Source organism: Haliotis rufescens, unplaced genomic scaffold (genome assembly GCF_023055435.1).
Source record: "Haliotis rufescens isolate VD_foot unplaced genomic scaffold, xgHalRufe1.0.p SCAF_33, whole genome shotgun sequence".
In the NCBI taxonomy this organism is placed as follows: Eukaryota; Metazoa; Mollusca; class Gastropoda; order Lepetellida; family Haliotidae; genus Haliotis; species Haliotis rufescens.
The window spans coordinates 3,042,336-3,064,648 of NW_025964035.1; the positions used below are offsets into that span (position 1 = coordinate 3,042,336).

Sequence of the window (22,313 nt, forward strand, 5' to 3'; positions counted from 1 at the left end):
TGCATGCACAAAACATGATAATGATGTATGATGAAACTATTCCATTGTCACAATGGATGTAATGTGTGGATAGTGCTTGAATTGGATCCGACCCGTGAAGATCCGGGGTAGAATAGGTCTTCTGCAACCCATGCTTGTCGTAAGAGGCGGCTAACGGGATCGGGTGGTCAGGCTTGGTTGATGCATGTCATCGTATCCCAATTGCGTGGATCGTTGCACATGATGTCAATCACTGGATTGTCTGGTCCAGACTCGATTATTTACAAACCGCTGTCATATAGCTGGAATATTGCTGAGTGCGGCGTTAAACAGCAAACAAACAAACTGTTGATAGAATTTTAGATCTTCACAATCACCGGGTGTGACCATATAGACAGAATCTCGTTAGGGTTTGTGATTTTTACATTTGCCCAATGACCATGGTGAGTGTTGTTGGGGATACCAAAGGTGACAGTTTACTATTAGAGGAAATTGGTTGTGAGCACTTATACCATTTGGATAGGATATCTTTAGGATTTTAATCCTTTCTTTCTCTGTGGGTAATCCTTTCACGTTGATGGAAGGAAGTCACTCAACCAGGTCATGACAATGGTTATGCGCAAGGCTCGGAATCACGAATAGATCACTAGAGGTGTTGATGCAGGCTGGACATGCAGCATACAGCATTTCCAGTGTAGGCTGGCACCTCGTCTTTGTTTCACTCGGTATTTAAAACCTTGACCATTCACAGGTGCATTTGTCTATTTACAATGAAGTTGTTTGGCGTTCCCAGTATTTATATAATATCTCACTGATTACTTGTTAACTGGTCACTGCAAGTGCCTTAATTATTTAAGTTTCAGTGAACTGAGTTTATTCACATGTTAGCTTTCAAAGGTTGTGATACATACTTGTAAAATTCTCAGTTGAGTTTACTCACTAACTACTGTGAGCATTTTTGGCATGATTTCTGTGCTGGTATAAACACAGTAAATGCTAAAAGCGGCGTAAAACCATGCTCACTCACAGTAACTGTTAATCCTCTGCATTGTGCTGGCAAATTGGGGATAAACCTGTGACGATCAAACTCAGTTAGAATCCTTGTTTATCTGTGACATCTTCCAACTGGAGACATTTTTGTAAACTTGAAAAGTGATGATGAATTTTAATATTCATATTATTGAAACCGTCCTTTTTTTAGGGACCGTTTATGCCTAGAATTGTTACGGGGAATTAACTCCGGGATCTCCACGCCTTCAAAAACAGACAGAGGGGTTCTCAGGCGAAATGCAGGACGACTGGACCACCCGTGACCCAGAAATAACAGTAACTATGAAACATAATTGATATATTTTTTTTATTTGCACATGCCAAAGTTATTGGGTTGCAGCACAATTGCATTCAACTTTTAGGAAGAATTCGGCATTGCACCCTCCGCAGAAGTTGGATCTGAAACATAAGGGTGAAATAAGCTTAAGATGCAAGAAACCAAACCTGGAAACAGTTGCAGGAAGGTTATGCTGAGTGAGTGGTGTTATAGACCACAGTTAGCAAACATCAAGCTATGTAAAAACTATGTAGAATTTAAGCTGTAATAATCTTGCCCCAGTAGACGTATTTGTCAGCACGTACAGTGTTATTGAAGCCGTGAGGGGGATTATCAGAAAATCAGCAAGTCACGTTTTAAAAATCATCCGATACTCATTTTGTCGTCTCTTTAAGAACTGACTGCAATTTTGTTTGCGTTTATTGAGGAATGAACTTAAGAGCCGTTGTGTACGCTGTTGGCACGAGAGTGAGTGAGTGAGTATGGTTTTACGCCGTTTTTAGCAATATTCCAGCAATATCACGGCGGGGGACACCGGAAATGGGCTTCACACATTGTACCCATGTCGGGAATCGAACCCGGGTCTTCGGCGTTACGAGCGAACGCTTTAACCACTAGGCTACCCGACCGCCCCGTTGGCACGAGAGGCGTTAGAACGTATAGGTAATCAATTCATATAGATTTAAGTGACATCGTTCTTATTACCGCTATATTCCAACTGTATTGGCCGTGTCCGTGCCAGACCATGAACGAACCGGGATTCGAACCCATGATCATAGGTTTCTTCACATATACTACATTAGGAATTGATTTGAATATTTTTTAGCGTTTATGGAGATATACATGTAAAAACCTCTGTGCAAACTGTGTATATCCACAAAGTGTATTTACGGAAAATGTGCGCACTCTTTTTTACGTTTTTATCTCCATAAAAGTTGCTTTTAATTCACAGACTGCTTGTTTGATGATTAACACACACAAAACTGTAGACAACTGCACGGAATTAGTGGCATCGTTCAGCGCAATGATGCAATACAAGCCCCGCCCATTCTATTGTCAGCCAATCAGGAACAGGACAGTTTCTAAGTGGGATTGGTCTAACTATATTCGGTTAATGGAAACAAATGCACAAAATATTGCTTGGTGAGCCAGTCAAATGCCAAGGAAGTGCTTGCAATGTATTTATTAAAACAAGCGTGAGGCACAGGTGAGTACTCGTCAGTATATAAGCTCTGCAGATGGCCCCATTAATAGTAAACTTGAAAAATTCAAAGCCTTAGGCATATTCTTACTCAAAACAGGTTTTATAAATCGAATCTAAAAACCAATTAAACTACCAAACCCAAATCACATAAACAAACAAACAAACCACCACACTATGCTCCCTTAGTCCTCCACCCAACCCCCTCGACATTTACTCCAAATCTCAAAATTTCCAAAACTCTATTTAAGCAACCACTCAAAGCCCCCAAATGGGTTGCCAAACAACTTTTTCCCTTTTCGGAAACACACTAAATGGCCTGGCCGGGCCCGTGTGTAAGACACGCTATTAGTCGGAAAGCGCACGTTAAATCTCCCACTCACTCACGCCATTAATACAGATGAGGTGAGGTGGGGTGAAATGGTGAGGTGAGGTGAGGTGAAATGGGGTTTAACGTCGCGTCCAAGATTATATAGCGACGTTTATTCAGACATACGCCAGTAAACTGTGATTCTGTACAAGGATGGTTTGAGATGTAGAGACAAGACATCAGGGCCTCACCTGCAGATTGCTGTTGGATACAAAGGGCAAGTGGCGACCCGACAGGGGTCAACAAAACACTTGACCAGTGGTACTCCGGGGGGACATGAATCTTGACCTCGTCTTTGAACAAGGCCGTCTTCATGACCTTCCAATTCACCTTCAGAAAAAATTGAACATATACTGCTATTATTTTCAGGCAGATTTGTGCTGACCGAATCCATTTCTGTATGTTTGTTTCCTACTTGGTTAAAGTGTGTATAAGTGTGGTGTGAAAGGTATATCGGTTTATTTGGAAAATTATATTCTCAATATGTCCAAAGTGTGCAGGTTTTGTACCCTCATATGAATATTTACTTCTGTCAGAGAAAACTTTGTTTGATTAAAATTCGCAGCCCCGGGTGGTTTATTCTCTCTGCATTGTTTTATTGTACAATAAACAACGACCACGTGTCGTTTTGTTTCTTATATGAGCTATAAACATTATGTACAGCCTCTTAAGGATGTTGATAAAATGTACAAGCTTTAAAAATAGTAAACATTATTTTAATAATGATGACTCCCTGAAAAGAATCCAACCTCGGCAATGTCGGCAAGCCCATTTTATGAACAGATGGGTTATGTTTGGTATTTCCAGCATATTCCCACAATCCTCACGTCGATTATCTGTACGTTTTCTCCTTTTTCTCCAGAGAAAACTTTGTTAGAATAAAAGTCTTTTGATCATTGATTTTTTTTTAAAATTGAAACTTCTCGGTTTGTCATATCTCTCGATCTCCCACTTTTGGATGCGATCGTTCAGCCACTGCATTTATCTGCCTACACCAGCTAAATCTATGGCGATGAACTCATTGGACACTTCCCTCTCACAAATAACGTCGTCCAATATATGACGTCATGGAATTGCGAGCGCATATTCGAATCTCCAGGAAATGACGTCATGATGAATAAACCACGCTTCGTCCTTCGTTGCTCTTTTGCGAGTTATCGCTTAGGTTTCTCATAATATTTGGGTAGAAAACAAAGGAAAGCTTTATGAAGAACAATACTGATTGCAATGGAGTGACAATAGAAGCAACAGTTTACGTCTGTCATTTATCTAACCTATCCGCCTGGATAGAAAGCAATGGAAAACATAGTAAGCTATGGTTCTGTCTAGATATGTTATGGTAATTTGTATACTCTAGAAACGTGTATATAAAAATATTTATAAGTGAGCGGGAAGGCCGATGTCATGTAGTCGTTGTAGATGTCAAGAAGGCCCTTAACTCGGATGACAGATCTAGGCTTCTTTAATTTTTAAGCTCATGTGGACATATGGTAAAATGCTGCTTTAAATCAGCTTTAAACTACTGGACACCAATATTAAATTAATCCTCCCACCCTGTGGAGAGAGAGAGAGAGAGAGAGATTTAACGCCGCTTTTAACAGTATTCCAGTTATATCACGGCGCGTCAGCTTAATGTGGGAGGAAAGCCCGAAGTGATGCAGGTCTCAAACGTTTAGCACTTTGGTGAAACCCACAAGCAAGGGTATGGTGCTGACAAACCTAGAAACATAATCGGGGCGAAGCGGGATTCGAACCCACAATCATAGGTTTCTGGCCCAAGGGACGAAACTCTGCACAGCAAATTGCAGCGCCCTAGCCGACTAGGCCACGAATGGATGTGAGATATCGAATTATCAAAGGATCCAGGCACTTGTAAGAGATCATTGTTTAGCTAGTAAGCGAAATCTTGGTACAAATATGATCGCTTTGGGAGAAAAGCGTTCGTCGTATTTTAAGTGAATTACTTGGATTCGGTTGGTAGCTTTGGTTAACTGGTCAAGCCATACCAAATATTTTACTTTTACTTCAGGACTGGCACATAACACATGCGTGGCTTTTTCCGGATGCAGAGTGCCCTGAAACCTTTCAAGATTTATTTCACCATGAAACATATGTGCCTATAACGATGGCGTGCCACAGCATCAAACAGCCCACGCTCTGATACCTACATATATAAGACCCGTGAAGATTCCGGGGTAGAATAGGTCTTCAGCAACCCATGCTTGCCGTAAAAGGCAACTAACGGGATCGGGTGGTCAGGCTCGCTGACTTGGTTGATGCATGTCATCGATCCCAATTGCGTGGATCGATGCTCATGATATCAATAACTGGATTGTCTGGTCCAGACTCGATTATTTTCAGACCGCTGTCATAAAGCTGGAATATTGCTGAGTGCGGCGTTAAACAACAAACCAACCAACTGATACCTATATAATTTAACATTCCTTTCTGTATTAGAAACTGAAATACTTGTAAAACAATATATAGTTCATATCCCTCTTTCATGCAATTATATATTATATATTTTATCCTATCGATATTTACTCACCATGCAGCAGGAGAAAACACAGGATTACGAGAGCCTTCATTGTGACACCGTCTTGCTCACAGTGGGTTGAAGATGTCGGAGGCCCACAGGTGGTTTTAAATACAGTTAGTCCTGCACACGTGGGCGAAAAGGCACCATTGCAGCTGTGTTCCAGGCGGGGTTTTGTAACAGTAACAGATGGTGAAAACAAATGCCACAAATATTCATTTAAATGTATGCTGGTTGCAATTGTGGTCCCTAGTTAACCACCATCCTAGTGTTGGTTGGTTGGTTTGTTGTTTAACGCCACACTCAGCAATATTCCAGCTATATTACGGCGGTCTGTAAATAATCGAGTCTGGACCAGACAATCCAGTGATTGATATCATGAGCATTGATCCACGCAATTGGGATCGATGACATGTATCAACCAAGTCAGCGAGCCTGACCACCCGATCCCGTTAGTCGCCTTTTACGACAAGCATAGTCATCTTTTACGGCAAGCATGGGTTGCTGAAGACCTATTCTACCCCGGAATCTAGGGGCACGGGTAGCCAAGTGGTCTATGCTAGGGCAGTCGGCTGTGTAGAGTTGCCTATATTGACTGAGACAGGATCCGCTATTTGCAGGTTTTAATTCCAGATTCGCCCGTTCGTCTGCGTGAGTGAGTGAGTTAAAATTTAACATCTCATTATATAATGGCAACGAGAACATGTTGATTTATACACAGTTGAGTCCTGAATACAAAGTTATATTTAAAAACAAATTTCTCAAACACATTTTATCACAACAGTATTATTAAGAACTGTTTAAACACGGGTACGGACCATCAATAACCAAAGCGTGGTCACCTCGCTGGGGATCATGGAGGCTTACAGTACCTCAGCTTTCTGCACGACACCCCAGCAGGATTTACGTCATTTAGCCACTGGTGGCTGTGCACAATACCAGCCAATATTAAAAGATGCTCAGCAATGAGTTGGCTTAAAACACTGGTTGATGATGATGAAAAATACGTGACAATCATTTTACAGTACTTTAACCCCCTGGGCCTTCAATAATCTTTGTTGCTAAAATAAAATCTGTTCACGAACATGTATATGTCCAGTATTTAAATTTTATAATACAAACCAATTTCTTTCCAGTAGCTAAGAATCAGATACCGCTCATATGGGAAGAAAGAGCCTTCTGATTTTCAGTTTGGTAATATAAATCCCTTGCAATTGCAAAGTCTAGAAAGTCAAGCAAAATATGTTTGACGGTGAACCTTTCATCACAAGGGATTCACTTAGGAGGTTCGCCCTCATCTGTTTTAAACAGATATTCGTGGGTAAACCGACTGTGGTCAATACGACATCGTCGTGAAACGACCTCGTCATGTCTTAACTGACAACCCAAGTAGGTATGACTGATTGTTAGTTTTAATTCGTGAAGTTTATTGCTACCTGGGTGTCCCACCTCTTTTGCGTGAGATCCCGAGTATAAATCTTGATGGTCGGTTTGAAGTCGCTGTACGGTATAAGGAGTGGAGACAATGGTTTGTCAAGAGCTGCTTTAGCTGCAGCATGGGCCTTTGAGTTACCTGTTAAGCCTACATGACGTGGTAAGACGTCACATTGGCTAGTAGAAAGATCATTATATGGTTCTAAAACTATTATTTCAGAATAATAATAAACGGATGATTTGAGGAGACACTTTTAAGTGCCTGAAGACAAGACATGGATTCTGAAAATATTATGAAAATATTACATTCATTTTGTTATTTGTTTTTTTAATGTAGGTCAAAGCTGTTAAGATAGCTTTGGCCTCAGTCGTGAAGTTTGAACTATTATCGGGGATTCTTGATGAAACATTTTTGAATCCAATGATGAGTAGCACTTGCAACTTTGCCACCATCCTTGGACCCGTCTGTAGAACTGGATCTGTGAGTATTATGTTTTGTTCATAATTGGTTATATTCTTGTTGATATACCAAAGGATTTGTTTTGCAATTTTTAGCAGGGTTAGAGTGAGGTCTACCTCTGGCTATGCCATCTGCCTGGCAGGAGAAGACAGAAGTTGGTAAAGTGATATAATATTTAGATCTATTTTAGCAGCAGCAATGTATGGCTGAATTCTGATTCCAAGTTGGGGAACCAGGTTTGAAAAAAAATAAAACACCTTTTCAGTCAGAGGGTTTAAAACACTATTGTATGCTTGGTTTGACTGATTGATATGTATTGCAGGGATAGTTTAATGCGGCGAAGTTTGAGGGAAGGTTCAGTAGCTTCCACATACAAACTATCCACAGGAGAGGTCCTAAAAGCTCCAAACAGTTAACAAGGGGGTTGTTATCTACAACCAGTTCTGGTCATTTCTGCTGGGGTTTTAAATCTGACAAGGACAACGTGAATTTAGTATTATTTACACAAAGGTATGAGAAAATAGTAACCAGCTTTAATGTATGTTAAATATTTAGAAAAGGAAACATATTGTCTATACTGTAATCTACAAGCACCACGTCCGTGTCCATTACTTTCATCAACATGGTAAACAGCAAAAGCTTGTATCAATCTCTGTCGACCGAGAAGCCGATTTTTTTGTGGGAAATACGGTAATGCACGAGTTTGGTTAAGGTGCAGAAGCATAATCAGGGAGAAATTTGGTTTCAAACCCATGATCGTAAATTCCTGGCGTCCTTAAGGGGCATAACTCTGCATATGCCTTGAGAACGGGGGTAACCTGGGTCAAAGTACTTTTGAATATGAACGCGATACTGGTGAGAAGATCCGGGTTGGAATAGGTCTTTAGCAACCTATCTTTTTTATTTTATTTTTTTTGACATCATTTATTCATGTTGATTGTCCACGATTTTACATGGCCCTGTACATTGCCACGTGGACTGGCATGTTTACATTAAAGCGTTGTATATCGGAAACATATGTCGTTTATACCTGTTGTAAGTGTCAAGCTTATTTTGACATGACATGTGCGACAAAGATACCAAATAGTGTAACTTTTTCGGCATAGTAAATTCGTTACGGTGACTCACCCACTGTTAAGGGTTCACAGGCGGCCCTGTCGTCAATGGCTCCGCAGTATGCTGTGCAGAGTTGCGTCCCTTGGGCACACCAGAAACCTATGATTGTGGGTTCGAATCCCGGTTTGCCTCGATTATGTTTCTAGGTTTGTCAGCACCATAACCGTGCTCGTGGGTTTCACCGAAGTGGTAAACGTCTGAGACCTGCATCACCCAGGGCTTTTCTCCCACATTAAACTGACACGCTGTGATATAACTGGAATACTGTTAAAAGCAGCGTTAAACCCAACTCACTCGCTATATGTTAAAACAATACATATTACTTAACGACCAGCACTATGTGATGACGTTTATTGATGACTTAAAAAACAGTTATATTATAACAGTAAGGAAACTTGACTTGTTAACATAAAACATTGGTAGCATTATCAACAAATTTGCATAAATTAATAATGTATTGCTTTTGAATTATGACATTATATTATTTTACATGTGAAATACATGGTTTAAGTTAAAGACTTTGAAAAAATAAGCTTATGGAAATGTTACAGTCAATGTGTAAAATGTGTAAAAAACTTAGGCGTCCTCAATTTACATACTAACTGAAAAATCAGTCCATTTATTTAACTGATTGACTGTCAATTATTAAGAAGTTCAATCATCACAATCGACTTATTTTGCTAGGATTAGAGACAAGGTTTGGAAAAATATACATTGACTTTCGTTTCATTTTAATCTTAACCCTTTTCAGTCACTGGATGATAAAAATCGACATAAAAAAGTTTGGAATTATTTTATTAAATAGTTAGGCGTTTTATAAATTGCCTATGTGAAAAGTTCAGTCATTTTACACATTGACTGTTCAAGATATGCATAATGGTTGACACTGTAACATCACAAAATCAACATGTTCTTCCATCAGGGTAAATATCCCATTTACTTTTACACTAATAACGAAACCAATATGAAATACATGCATTCAACAATACTATTCTGACAATATCCATAAAAGTGTTAATGCTTAAGAAAGTATCAGTGAGAAAATGAATGTCGAAAAAGGAATAATTATGGCTCTGACTTGTTTAATGCATGAATAGTGATGATCTTAATGATGGCGGCAGAGGTCCAAAGTGTATTGGTCAATGGGAGAGTCCATCCTACGTCTTGAGGACGCTGGTTCGGGGTGCGTCCAGACTGGACAGGTACCCGCCCAATCGGTCAGCCATATTTACAAGGAGGCCGTACATCTGCAACAAGCATACATGTGTCAAAATTAAATCAATTTGAAATATAATTGAATTCAAAATCTGAATTGTGAAAAGGATGCAATTTGAAGTTAAATTTCTTTGGGGGGGGGGGGGGATGTGTCGCAAAATGTAATGTATAAAGGAAAATTTAAGATGTATCATTATTTGTGATTATGTTGAATCTGCGTACCAGATGCTGTGCAGAGTTGCGTCACGCCAGAAACCTATGATTGTGGGTTTCGTATCCTGGTTCACCCCGATTATGTTTCTAGGTTTGTCAGCACCATACCCATGCCCGTCGGTTTCACCGAAGTGGTAAAAGTCTGAGACCTGCATCACTTCGCGCTTTCCTCCCACATTAAGCTGACACGCCGTGATATAACTGGAATAATGTTAAAAGCGGTGTTAAACCCAACTCACTCACTCACCACACGAATCAGGGGGTCGGCAGACTCGTTTCTGGCAAGGTGGTTTTTCTCGCTCTATTTTAAGTTATCGGTACAAAAGGCAATATCTTAATCTTTGTTTTAAAACATAATCTTACGGCATTGTAGCAAACATGTATGTGTAGCCAGCAGTTTAAAATGTTAACAAAGACAGCCGCTTACCAATAATTACTGTCGGCGTTTATATTAAAATATCTCATCATAAATACTTAAATCTAATAATTTGAACAAAAATATGACGTCATCATTTTGAGAAACATAAATGCCAAAGTTCGAATCACTCTGTCTGCCGACCCGTGAAGATTCCGGGGTAGAATAGGTCTTCAGCAACCCATGCTGGCGTAAAAGGCGACTATGCTTGTCGTAAGGGGCGATTAACGGGATTGGGTGGTAATTTACCTCACAATGAAGCTTAACTCTGTGTTTCATGAAGTGGAGAGGATCGCGTTTGACCAGTTAACTTACCTCGCAATGAAGCCTATCTCTGTGTTTCATGAAGTGGAGAGGGTCATGTTTGACCAATTAATTTACCTCGCAATGAAGCATATCACTGTGTTTCATGAAGTGGAGAGGGTCATGTTTGACCAATTAATTTACCTCGCAATGAAGCCTATCTCTTTGTTTCATGAAGTGGAGAGGGTCATGTTTGACCAATTAATTTACCTCGCAATGAAGCCTATCTCTGTGTTTCATTAAGTGGAGAGGGTCATATTTGACCAGTTAATTTACCTCACAATAAAGCTTATCTCTGTATTTCTTGTAGCGGCGGCCGTCGTGTTTGACCAGTTAATTTGCCTCACAATGAAGCTTCTCTCTGTATTTCTTGTAGCGGAGAGGATCGTGTTTGACCAGTTAATTTCATGAAGTGGTGATGGTCGTGTTTGAACAGTTAATTTACCTCACAATGAAGCTTCTCTCTGTATTTCTTGTAGCGGCGGCGGTGACGTTTGAACTGCTGGACCACCTCGACCTGCTGGACCTGTTTGACCTGCTGGACCTGCTTGACCTGCTCGACCTGCTGGACCTGCTGGACCTGTTTGACCTGCTGGACCTGCTGGACCTGTTCTTTGGCCTTTGAGATAGCAGTTTGTTGTGTGACAGATTTGGCTGGGATCGACTTCCGACGATTCTGTGAAGACACGGCTGCTGGCTTTTCTTTGGCTGATGGTTTTTCCTATAAAAGTGAGGGAGAGAGCGTACGGTTGAACGCCGTTTTAGACAGTGTTCTACCTGAATTTGGAAATTACTTAATTAGAGGTATCAAATCACAAAACCACCCTGATTAAAACCGCCAATTTGACGGCCGCATATCACTACTAAAGCTAATATCAAAAGAAAAGGTGTGGTTACTATAATACAATAGCAATCAACTAAAAGAATGTATTTCAAAGTTTAGGGACAACAGAGAGCTTGAAATTTGTTTTTTTTATAGTCGACTTTCAGGTCATATTTTCTGCGTCATAATGAGCGGTATGACATCATATTACGGCGTGGATTGCTTATTTTTTCATTAGGAGTGTCAACTGAACACTGTTATACATGTGGACGACAATTCAAAATTTGACACATCAGTGACAAAAGGTATAATAATAATAATAATAATAATAATAATAATAACCACAGATTTATATAGCGCTAGTATCCAGTTCGAAGAACTGCTCAAAAGCGCTTCATTTGAGTCTACACAAAAAAGAGACATTACACAGCTAGGAAAACACAAAGCCTCAATACTCCAAGAAAGATTTGGTGAAAAGATAGGTTTTGAGTCTTGATCGAAAAAAGTAGGACTGTCAATGTTCCTGATATTCAATGGCAGCCTATTCCATAGTTCAGGGGCAACTTTGGCCCAACTCCGACCTCCAAAAGTCGCCGTTCTAAGACTAGGCACAGAGAGTAGGGACTGGCAGCTTGATCTGAGAGATCTCCCAGGCACGTACTCTTTCTTCAAGAAGCTCGCTGATATAAGTTGGTTTTTGATTGTGTCTCGCATTGAACACAATCAGCATCACTTTATACTGGATTCTCTCATTTTCTCTCAGGTACGTCCCATGCATTTTACTCGTTTATATGTAAAATGTCTTCAGTTGAATAATCCCTAACGATCTAGTTCAAAAGGAACATCTTATGAGGGAAAAAACCCAAAGAGTAAATCTCACAGGGGCAACTACTCCCCAGCAGAAGAGCTCGAAAGGGGAATATCTCACAAGGAAAATAACTCTTTAGAGGAATATATCGCAAGTACAAATACACCGTAATGATACAGCTCAAAAGGGAAATATCTGACAAGGGAAATAGCTCTAAGACGAACATGTCACGGACAAATACATCCTGACGATACAGCTCAAAAGGGCAATATCTGACAAGGGAAATTACTCCAAGACGAACATGTCACGAACAAATATCTCCTAACGACACAGCTCAAAAGGGCAATATCTGACAAGGGAAATAACTCTAAGACGAACATGTAACGGACAAATACCTCCTGACAATACAGCCCAAAAGGGCAATATCTTACAAGGGAAATAACTCTAAGACGAACATGTCACGGACAAATACCCCCTAACGACACAGCTCAAAAGGGCAATATCTGACAAGGGAAATAACTCTAAGACAAACATGTCACGGACAAATACATCCTGACGATACAGCTCAAAAGGGCAATATCTAACAAGGGAAATAACTCTAAGACGAACATGTCACGGACAAATACATCCTGACGATACAGCTCAAAAGGGCAATATCTGACAAGGGAAATTACTCCAAGACGAACATGTCACGAACAAATATCTCCTAACGACACAGCTCAAAAGGGCAATATCTAACAAGGGAAATAACTCTAAGACGAACATGTCACGGACAAATACCTCCTAACGATACAGCTCAAAAGGGCAATATCTGACAAGGGAAATTACTCCAAGACGAACGTGTCACGGACAAATACCTCCTAACGATACAGCTCAAAAGGGCAATATCTGACAAGGGAAATTACTCCAAGACGAACGTGTCACGGACAAATACCTCTTACGATACAGCTCAAAAGGGCAATATCTGACAAGGGAAATAACTCTAAGACGAACATGTCACGGACAAATACATCCTGCGGATACAGCTCAAAAGGGCAATATCTGAAAAGGGAAATAACTCTAAGACAAACATGTAACGGACAAATACCTCCTGCGGATACAGCTCAAAAGGGCAATATCTGACAAGGGAAATTACTTCAAGACGAACATGTCACGGACAAATACATCCTAATGATACTGTTCAAAAGGGATATATCTAACAAGGGAAATAACTCTAAGACGCCTTTGCTTGTTGTAAGAAGCGACAAACGGGATCGGATGGTAAGGCTCGCTGACCTGGTTGATGCACGTCATCATATCCCAATAGCGTGGATCGATGCTCGTGATGTCTACAACTGGATTGTTTGGTCCAGACTCGATTATTTACAGACCGCCGTCATATAGCTGGAATACTGTTGATTGCGGCGTTAACCAACAAACAAACTAGCTCACCAGGCTAACATCTAAGGGGAATAACTCACTGAGGAACACACTGGATGTGTCAACTGATGGCTATCTCACCTCTGGTGCATCTTGACCCATGATTTTTCTTTTTCCCTTGATAAGTTTGCTTAGGCTCTTGATGCGACCAACCATCACTACAAACAGATTCAACGAAAAAAAAGCCTAAGACATCACATGCCATCTACAATACGGTGAAATATATACTGAACCGCTTTGTGAATAAACCGTATTTCACAGTCACACAGTACTCGCGTTTCTTTTGCGGTTCAGTATATATCCTGAGAAAAAGTGTATAACATCTTAACAAACTTATTTCAAAAGGAAATTGAAAATGTAACAGAAAAGGACAAAAATGGTGATGAATAGTAATGCTTAATTCACACAGAGTATAATAAACTTTTATTGAAACAAACCTGGTGATATATTAATAATGTGAGTGAGTGAATTTGATTTTACGCCGCTTTTAGCAATATTCCAGCAATATCACGGCGGGGGACACCTGAAATCGGGCCTATTCTACCCGTGTGTCCCAAAGGGAGACAGGCATGAGGAACTGGGGCCTATTCTACTCGTGTGTCCCAAAGGAAGATGAGCATGAGGCACTGGGGCCTATTAAACCCGTGTGTCCCAAACTCGAATCTCCCCGCGGAGAAAAAAACACCTAGTGCGGGGAAATACTCTTCCCTGTTATTCCCCGGGGTTAACGTGGAGAAGGTGAGGTGAGGTGAAATGGGGTTTAACGTCACGTCCAAGATTATTGCACTTATATAGCGACGTGCATATACGTGTGTGTGTGTGTGGCTGCTTGTACTAGTCCGGACTGATGCCGATTTATAGTGCTAGCTCACTGGGATACCATGCCGCAGTTTAACATGAATACCCCACTCAGACACAGTATACTGACTCCCAGCCGACCAGTCCTTGTTTTAGCCCCATTATGCTGCGCGCCAGACAGGGTAACAACAAGTACCATCTTTTAACGTCTTTTGGTATAACGTCTTTTAGCGGACGCTCTACCGCTAGACCACGGAGGCGTCTAGGTGAAGAAACAGGATGATCAGTGGCCATCCTTTGTCAGTACCTTCCGGCATGTTTTCCTCTGATGATATACCCAGCTTGTCTCTGAGTCGGAGGGAGCGCGTCACCATGTCATCTATTGTCATACTCCAAAGGCAGCGGCTGAAGTGAAACATATTGGAAAATATTCGGAAGACCTCAATTCGGAGGGCTTCATGTTAATTTCAAATGATTTGTTTTTTTGTTTGTTTTGTAAAGCCGCACCCAGCAATATTCCATCAATATAACGGCGGTCTGTAAATAATCGAATCTGGACCAGACAATCTAGTGATTTACATCATGAGCATCCATCCATGCAATTGGGGTACGATGACATGCATCTACCAAGTCAGTGAGCCCGACCACCCGATCCCGTTGGTCGCCTTTAACGGCAAGCATGGGTAGCTGAAGACCTATTCTACCACGGATCTTTACGGGTGTAATTTGAAATTTAATCTGTCCGAGATGTATCATGAAGGATTTAGACATTCACTGTATGTTTTCATTTACGCCAGTCACATTCAACACCTCTTTATCCTAAATTGTCAGAAAATAGGCTTAAAACATGGTAAAAGTTTACCCGCGTGGCAATTTAAACAAAATATACTTAAATATTTGAATTCATGATGAATTTTGATGATTTTAGTCATAACTATCAATTTCAAAAATTAAGCTCACTCACTCACTCCAAGAAAGAAATTGGCCTACCAAAAGTAGAATCCCTCTGCAGATACTGGTCTCTGAACGGAGAATGTCAGTTTGTTGACCGACTTGGTGAACCTGTTCAGAAGGCCATTCCTCTCTGTGTTATCTTCTGGGAGGTCCTCTAGGTTCTGTACAAAACACAGACATTCATGTTTGTCAGTCTAACACAAAGACGCATACAATGAGTGAACAAGGACATATGAATGCTGAAGGATATCACTCTAAAATGAAGTATCCAGAATAATACAGACGGACACGGTGCAGAAACAAAGACCGATCAATGCTGCGGGTGATCACATTGAAGGAAGCATTCATAATAGCATCTTCCCGAGGCAAGAGTGTCTGTCCACTTGCCTATATTATTTGTTTGTTTGTTTGTTGCTTAACGCTGCACTCAGCATTATTACAGCTATATGACGGCGGTCTGTAAATAACCGAGTCTGGACCAGATAATCCAGTGAATGACATCGTGAGCATCCTAGTTTCTACCCGGTTTTCTTGGCTCAACCCAAGAGCCGCCTCACGTAGATCACGAGTTGTGCCCCTTATAATGAAAACGCGTTAATCCAATCAGATCGCTGTTCTTCGCAAAGATGGCGGCTGCCATAGGCGGAGACCTGGTCGATCAGATAGTGAAAACATTCGTCATTCCTGACATTCATCCCTGACACAAAAACATACTAGGCAATCGTTGGGGGGGGGGGGGGGGGGGGGGGGGGGGGGGGTGTTAAAAGGTGAAAAAGTGAAAAAGATATATTCGTGTCCAATAGTCCAATCATATTTAGCACAGGGAAGTGGGCTTGGTGCGACAAGAGTGGAAACAAGACTTTGTTAATATAAAAAAACAGGCTAGTGGACGCTCTTGCCTCAGGTGAGGTGAGGTGAAATGGGGTTTAACGTCGCGTCCAAGATTATTGCACTTATATAGCGACGTGCATGTACCTGTGTGTGTTTGTGTGGCTGCTTAAGCTTGTACTAGTCCGGACTGATGCCGATTTATAGTGCTAGCTCACTGAGCTACCATGCCGCAGTTTAACATGAATACCCCACTCAGACACAGTATACTGACTCCGAGCCGACCAGTCCTTGTTTTAGCCCATTAATGTCGAGCGCCAGACAGGGTAACAACAAGTACCATCTTTTAACGTCTTTTGGTATGACGCGGCCAGGGATTGAACCCCGGATGTTCCGCTCTCCGGGCGGACGCTCTACCACTAGGCCACGGAGGCGGTCTCTTGCCTCAGGAAAATGCCAGAGTAGCAAAGATATCCAAATAACAAAGATTGGCGCGGTGCATTAACCAGGTCAGATCAATGCTGCGCGTTGACATTTTTAATAAAGTATCAAGAACAACAAAGATTGGACACAGTACTTGATGAGCAAGTGGCAACAAAAAGTTAACGGTACCAAGGTCGACTGGACCAAACTCGATTATTTACTCGCCGTAGTGATATAGCAGGAAAATTGCTGACTGCGGTATGAAACAACACACCATTTAACATTGGATGAAAATACCAACCTTCTTTAGTGTAGCCAATGAGACTATGTGCACTGTTTCCATATCACTGGACACGTCGGACTCCGACTCCCCTTGGCCAGAGTCAGGGTTCAACAGTAGCAGGTCCCTTACAACATGGCTGTGATAGAAGAACTGGAGAGAATGGACAGAATACCGTTAGATAACACCGACCTGTGATAGAGGAACTGGAGAGAGTGGACAGAATACCGTTAGTTAACACCGACCTGTGATAGAGGAACTGGAGAGAGTGGACAGAATACCGTTAGTTAACACCGACCTGTGGTAGAAGAACTGGAGAGAGTGGGCAGAATACCGTTAGTTAACACCGACCTGTGATAGAAGAACTGGAGAGAGTGGACAGAATACCGTTAGTTAACACCGACCTGTGATAGAGGAACCGGAGAGAGTGGACAAAATACCGTTAGTTAACACCGACCTGTGATAGAAGAACTGGAGAGAGTGGACAGAATACCGTTTGTTAACACCGACCTGTGATAGAAGAACTGGAGAGAATGGACAGAATACCGTTAGTTAACACCGACCTGTGATAGAAGAACTGGAGAGAGTGGACAGAATACCGTTAGTTAACACCGACCTGTGATAGAAGAACTGGAGAGAGTGGACAGAATACCGTTAGTTAACACCGACCTGTGATAGAAGAACTGGAGAGAGTGGACAGAATACCGTTAGTTAACACCGACTTGTGATAGAGGAACTGGAGAGAGTGGACAGAATACCGTTAGTTAACACCGATAAGAGGCAGATAACAAAAGTGACAGAGTTTTACAACCATGTCGGACGTTTAGGAGTAGAATGTAGATATTCATCGAGTGTTAATTCCAAGAGCTGCTTAATCTGAAAACGAGGCCAAATTTAACAAAGTCACCAAAAACTGCCCGACAAAGGAAAGCATACACCTATTTGATGGTGGCAAAAAATGAAACAAATCTCATAGTAATCTCAATAATATTTCAATAATATGTTGTGTATGTTAAACAATATTTTATCAAGAGAAAATTAAATATATTTGTAGATAGTGTAAGTCAGTTGCTGGCCACGTGACTGACCCTTACAAAGCAGTGATTCTGGATTATCCTACTCATGCAGGCTGCCACGCTAGAGTTATGCCCCGTGCTGTAACATGCTGTTGATGGTCGGTCCAGAGGTAGAAACTTCACTCAATCTCATTAAAATCAGATCTTATTTCTCGTTATCGCTGAACAAAGAACTGTGAAAAATCCCATTCCGGGTCACGTCAGAACGACCTTTCATCCGACCAATCAAAGCGTCGCTTACCAGATCATGAAAGTGACAGCCGGAATGTGTTTTCGAATCATGCAACCTCGAAACGTAAAAACGGGGTATTCCGAATGACAGTTACGGCCAATACGACTGATTCCGTCAAAATTATCGTCTGTCTCTCGCTTCCGTGGGATAAACATTTGAACGGATGAGGCGTTGCACAGTACGTGGGAAGGACTGCCATACAATCGCAACCACATATGAGTCATTCCGGATTGTTCGTTTGTTCAGTTTTCAAAATTTTAATCGAGAACTGTGTCAATATATTTTTCAAGCGTAGTCTGAAATGGAAGTCGCCAGGTTGAAACGAGTGCCGTAAAGCTCGAGAAAGCTGCTTTCTCATTGGCTGATATCGACTTCTTGTTATTCGTTTCAGTGGTCGGTCAAAGTTCGCGAGAGATCGTTCTGTCGTGACCAGTAATGGGATGTCCTCAGATCTTTGTTTAGTGACAGCGAGAACTTAGATCTGATTTTAATGAGATTGAAACTTCACTCTGCCACGAATAAAGACTTTAATGGACTCAGCAGCCTCTCTGTTTTAAGGTGATAGCCGAGTAATTAGCTCTACCAAGTTAATTCCCCCACTATCTTGGTCATTGTAACATAGCAAACGGGAACACGTCCAGACGAGGTACCCAAACCAAGCTACGCCACAAACAAGAAATGGTCATTAGATGGTGATGTATGTGAATCGGGGATCATTATCGTATTTTGGATTTGAAGTGTTTCGGCGACTTTTTACAGAAAAAATACGTTTTGATAACGTTTCTAAGTTTGGGGTCAAATCCAATTTTCAGGTTATTCTTTCTGTTGACCCGCAGTTTAGTTTTGAGGATTTCAACACATATGACCTAACTGGGCGTTATTTAAAGGAATAACGTAGTCAGGTCACGTGTTTCTTTAGGTCATCGAACCCTAGAGCATCGTTCAATGGCTTCCTCTAAATAGGTCTGTCTAATTTTAACACAACCCACCCCAGGGTTCAAAGCCTCGAAGTGATCATTTACTCTTGGCGCATCCTCAAACACCCATGTGTAGGACTTCCGGCGCCTATTGCTCTCTTCCGGTGTCAGACTATTTATGCAGCTGATGACCTCGTGAAGGATGCGCTGACAGACTGATACTGCCTGGTTGTGCGAGAGACGTTTCTGGAAATGAAATCATAATAGTTATCTTGGATCTACAGAAAAAGCGTCCCGTCATTCATATTATCCAGCTGCTTTCCCGAATTACTTTTAGAGAGAGGTTTGATCTGCCGAAAACTCATTCCTTATGTCATTCATATTTTAAAATGGTATTCCCGAATAACCATTATTTAAGAAATAAACGACGAGCGGGAGTTGCTTATCGTACAATAAAACTGCAGGGAGAACTAACCATGAGGGGCACAGATGTACTCCAAATAAACCTGAGAAGAGAGTGAGAATGGTTTTTACGCCGCTTTTAGCAATATTCCGGCAATATCACGGCGGGGGACACCAGAAATGGGCTCCACACATTGTACCCATGTCGGGAATCGAACCCGGGTCTTAGGCGTGACGAGCGAACGCTTTAACGACTAGGCTACCCGACCGCCCAAAACCTGAGAAGAAAATAACTCTATGATATACTTTTCAACACATATTGTAGTTTTGAAACCACAATACATATTTTAAAAAGAGGAATTTGATATTTTATCACGCCAATTCGGGAGCTCTTTATCTTTGCATCTCTGTGTATGTAACGTAGTCTCACAAAGCGATTTGAGTGAGTGTGGTTTTACGCCGTTTTTAGCAATATTCCAGCAATATCACGGCGAGGGACCTCAGAAATGGGCTTCACACATTGTACCCATGTCGGGAATCGAACCCGGGTCTTAGGCGTGAGGAGCGAACGCTTTAACCACTAGGCTACCCGACCTCCCCCGATGGCTTTAAGGAAGCGTGTACAAACACACAATGTTCTTAATCAGTTGGGGTTTTGTTTACATGTTTGTTGTATAACGCTACTCTCAGCAATATTCCAGCTAGATGACGGCGATCTGAATGTAATCGAGTCTGGACCAGACAATCCAGGGATTGATGTCATATGCATTGATCTATATCATTGGAATACGATGACATGCATCAACCAAGTCAACGAGCCTGACCACCCGATCCCCTCAGTCGCCTCTAACACGCATGTCGTCTCTTACGTCAAGCAAGGGTTGCTGAAGTCCTATTCTCTACCTGGATATTCACGAGTTAGTTTTCATGCATGTATGTTTTCGTGCATATGTGCAGCAAGCAACTCAAAATTAGAAAGGTAATATAATGGAATTTTTGCAAATATGCAGATGATCTGGAGCTCCGTAAGAACACATGGCGTATCATCACCTGTATGTGTTTTACAGGACGTCGTGATTCCCGATGCCAAAGAGCAGTCTCACCTCAATGGTGTGTCTCTCGTGCCTGTTGACGTCCCTGTCCCTGGCGATGCCCCAGATAGTCAGGAGGACACGCCCTCCCCCACACAGCCTGGGGGTGGTCTCGAACCCCCACGCCTCCGTGTACACTCCAGGCCCGGGACTCTTGAAGGAGGTAGCTATGTGCTTCGTCTCGCCCGGCAGTATAATACCTGCAAGTGAGGATATACCGTTACTTGGAGAGAGAGAGAGACAGACAGACAGACACAGAGAGAGAGGAGGAGAGAGAGACACACAGAGAGCCCTAGGGAGGAGAGAGAGAGAGAGAGAGAGCGGGGAAAGAGGAGAGAGAGAGAGGGGGAAAGAGGAGAGAGAGAGACACAAACAGAGACAGACACAGAGAGAGGGGGAGAGAGAAAGGAGGAGAGAGAGAGACACACACACACACGGGAAAGAGAGAGAGGGTGAGGTGAGGAAAAAAAGTGCGGCAGGGTAGATTAGATATAAAGAGAGATAGGGGGAGGGGGGTAGTGAGAGGGGTGATAGAAAAACAGAAAGAGCGAGAGGGGGAAGAGAAGAGACAGATGGAATAAAGAGGGGCGAGATAAACATCCCCTAGCTGCTTGACATTTGTCGTGGGCGGACCATTTGATATAAAGAGGGGCGGGGAGGGTAGAGTCATGTTTTTTTGTCTTTCTTTAGTTTTAGAGATTTTTTTTCTTCATAAAAATCAGCTGAGATTTTTTGACGTCACGTTTCAAATTCAACACATGGAAAGAATAAAGTGAATAGCTCACCATAGCTATGATCAAAATAAAACCTCTGGACCGCGTCCCTCTTTAAACAGAAGGGGTCCTCCCCTGGCAGCCTCTGCAACATAAACGACACATCATCCGTGTTATCAGTAAAAAGGAGTAAGTGAGTATGGTTTTACGTCGCTTTAAGCAATATCACGGCGGGGGACACCAGAAATGCCCATCCGTGCTCCCAATGACTGGATCAAACAACAAACCAGTACCAAGCAGTTAAAACGGTTTTTTTACCTTTCCTTGGCAATCTCTGATATAATTCGAAAGATAATGCAAATACCATTCTAGGATTGGTTTGGGTGGTTTGTTGTTTTACGCCGCACTCAGCAATATTCCAGCTATATGACGGCGGTCTGTAAATAAACGACTCCGGACCAGACAATCAAATGATTGACATCATAAGCATTGATCCACGCATTTGGGATTGATGACATGCTTAAACCAAGTCAGCGAGCCTGACCACCCGATCGTGTTAGTCGCCTCTTACGACAAGCATTGTCGCCTTTTACGGGAAGCATGGGTTCAAATGAACGTGTCGAAAATGTCATGATTTATATTATATTTATATTTCTTACAAATGAAGGACCGCCTCCGTTGTCTAGTGGTAGAGCGTCCGCCCGGAGAGCGGAACGTCCGGGGTTCGATCCCCGGCCGCGTCATACCAAAAGACGTTAAAAGATGGTACTTGTTGTTACCCTGTCTGGCGCTCGGCATTAAGGGGCTAAAGCAAGGAGTGGTCGGCTCGGAGTCAGTATACTGTGTCTGAGTGGGGTATTCATGTTAAACTGTGGCATGGTATCTCACTATAAATCGGCATCAGTCCGAACTAGTACAAGCAGCCACACACGCGTGCATGCGTGCACGTCGCTATATAAGTGCAATAATCTTGGACGCGA

General features: G+C 42.0%; 1 protein-coding gene across 1 annotated transcript in view; it reads right to left on the bottom strand.

Annotated features, from left to right (window-relative positions):
* Positions 1-8,758: 8,758 nt before the first annotated feature.
* LOC124117200 (MYCBP-associated protein-like) overlaps positions 8,759-22,313 on the bottom strand; it is a 33,637-nt gene continuing 20,082 nt past the window's right edge. Inside the window, exons 13-21 of the mRNA XM_048380753.1 lie at positions 21,406-21,478; positions 20,633-20,820; positions 19,200-19,373; positions 16,924-17,055; positions 15,408-15,532; positions 14,725-14,822; positions 13,701-13,777; positions 11,015-11,290; positions 8,759-9,670 (exon numbers count right to left, since the gene is read on the bottom strand). Of these exons, the coding sequence (XP_048236710.1) occupies positions 9,581-9,670; positions 11,015-11,290; positions 13,701-13,777; positions 14,725-14,822; positions 15,408-15,532; positions 16,924-17,055; positions 19,200-19,373; positions 20,633-20,820; positions 21,406-21,478 (1,233 nt within the window). The 3' untranslated portion in view covers positions 8,759-9,580. The remainder of the gene's footprint in view (positions 9,671-11,014; positions 11,291-13,700; positions 13,778-14,724; positions 14,823-15,407; positions 15,533-16,923; positions 17,056-19,199; positions 19,374-20,632; positions 20,821-21,405; positions 21,479-22,313) is intronic.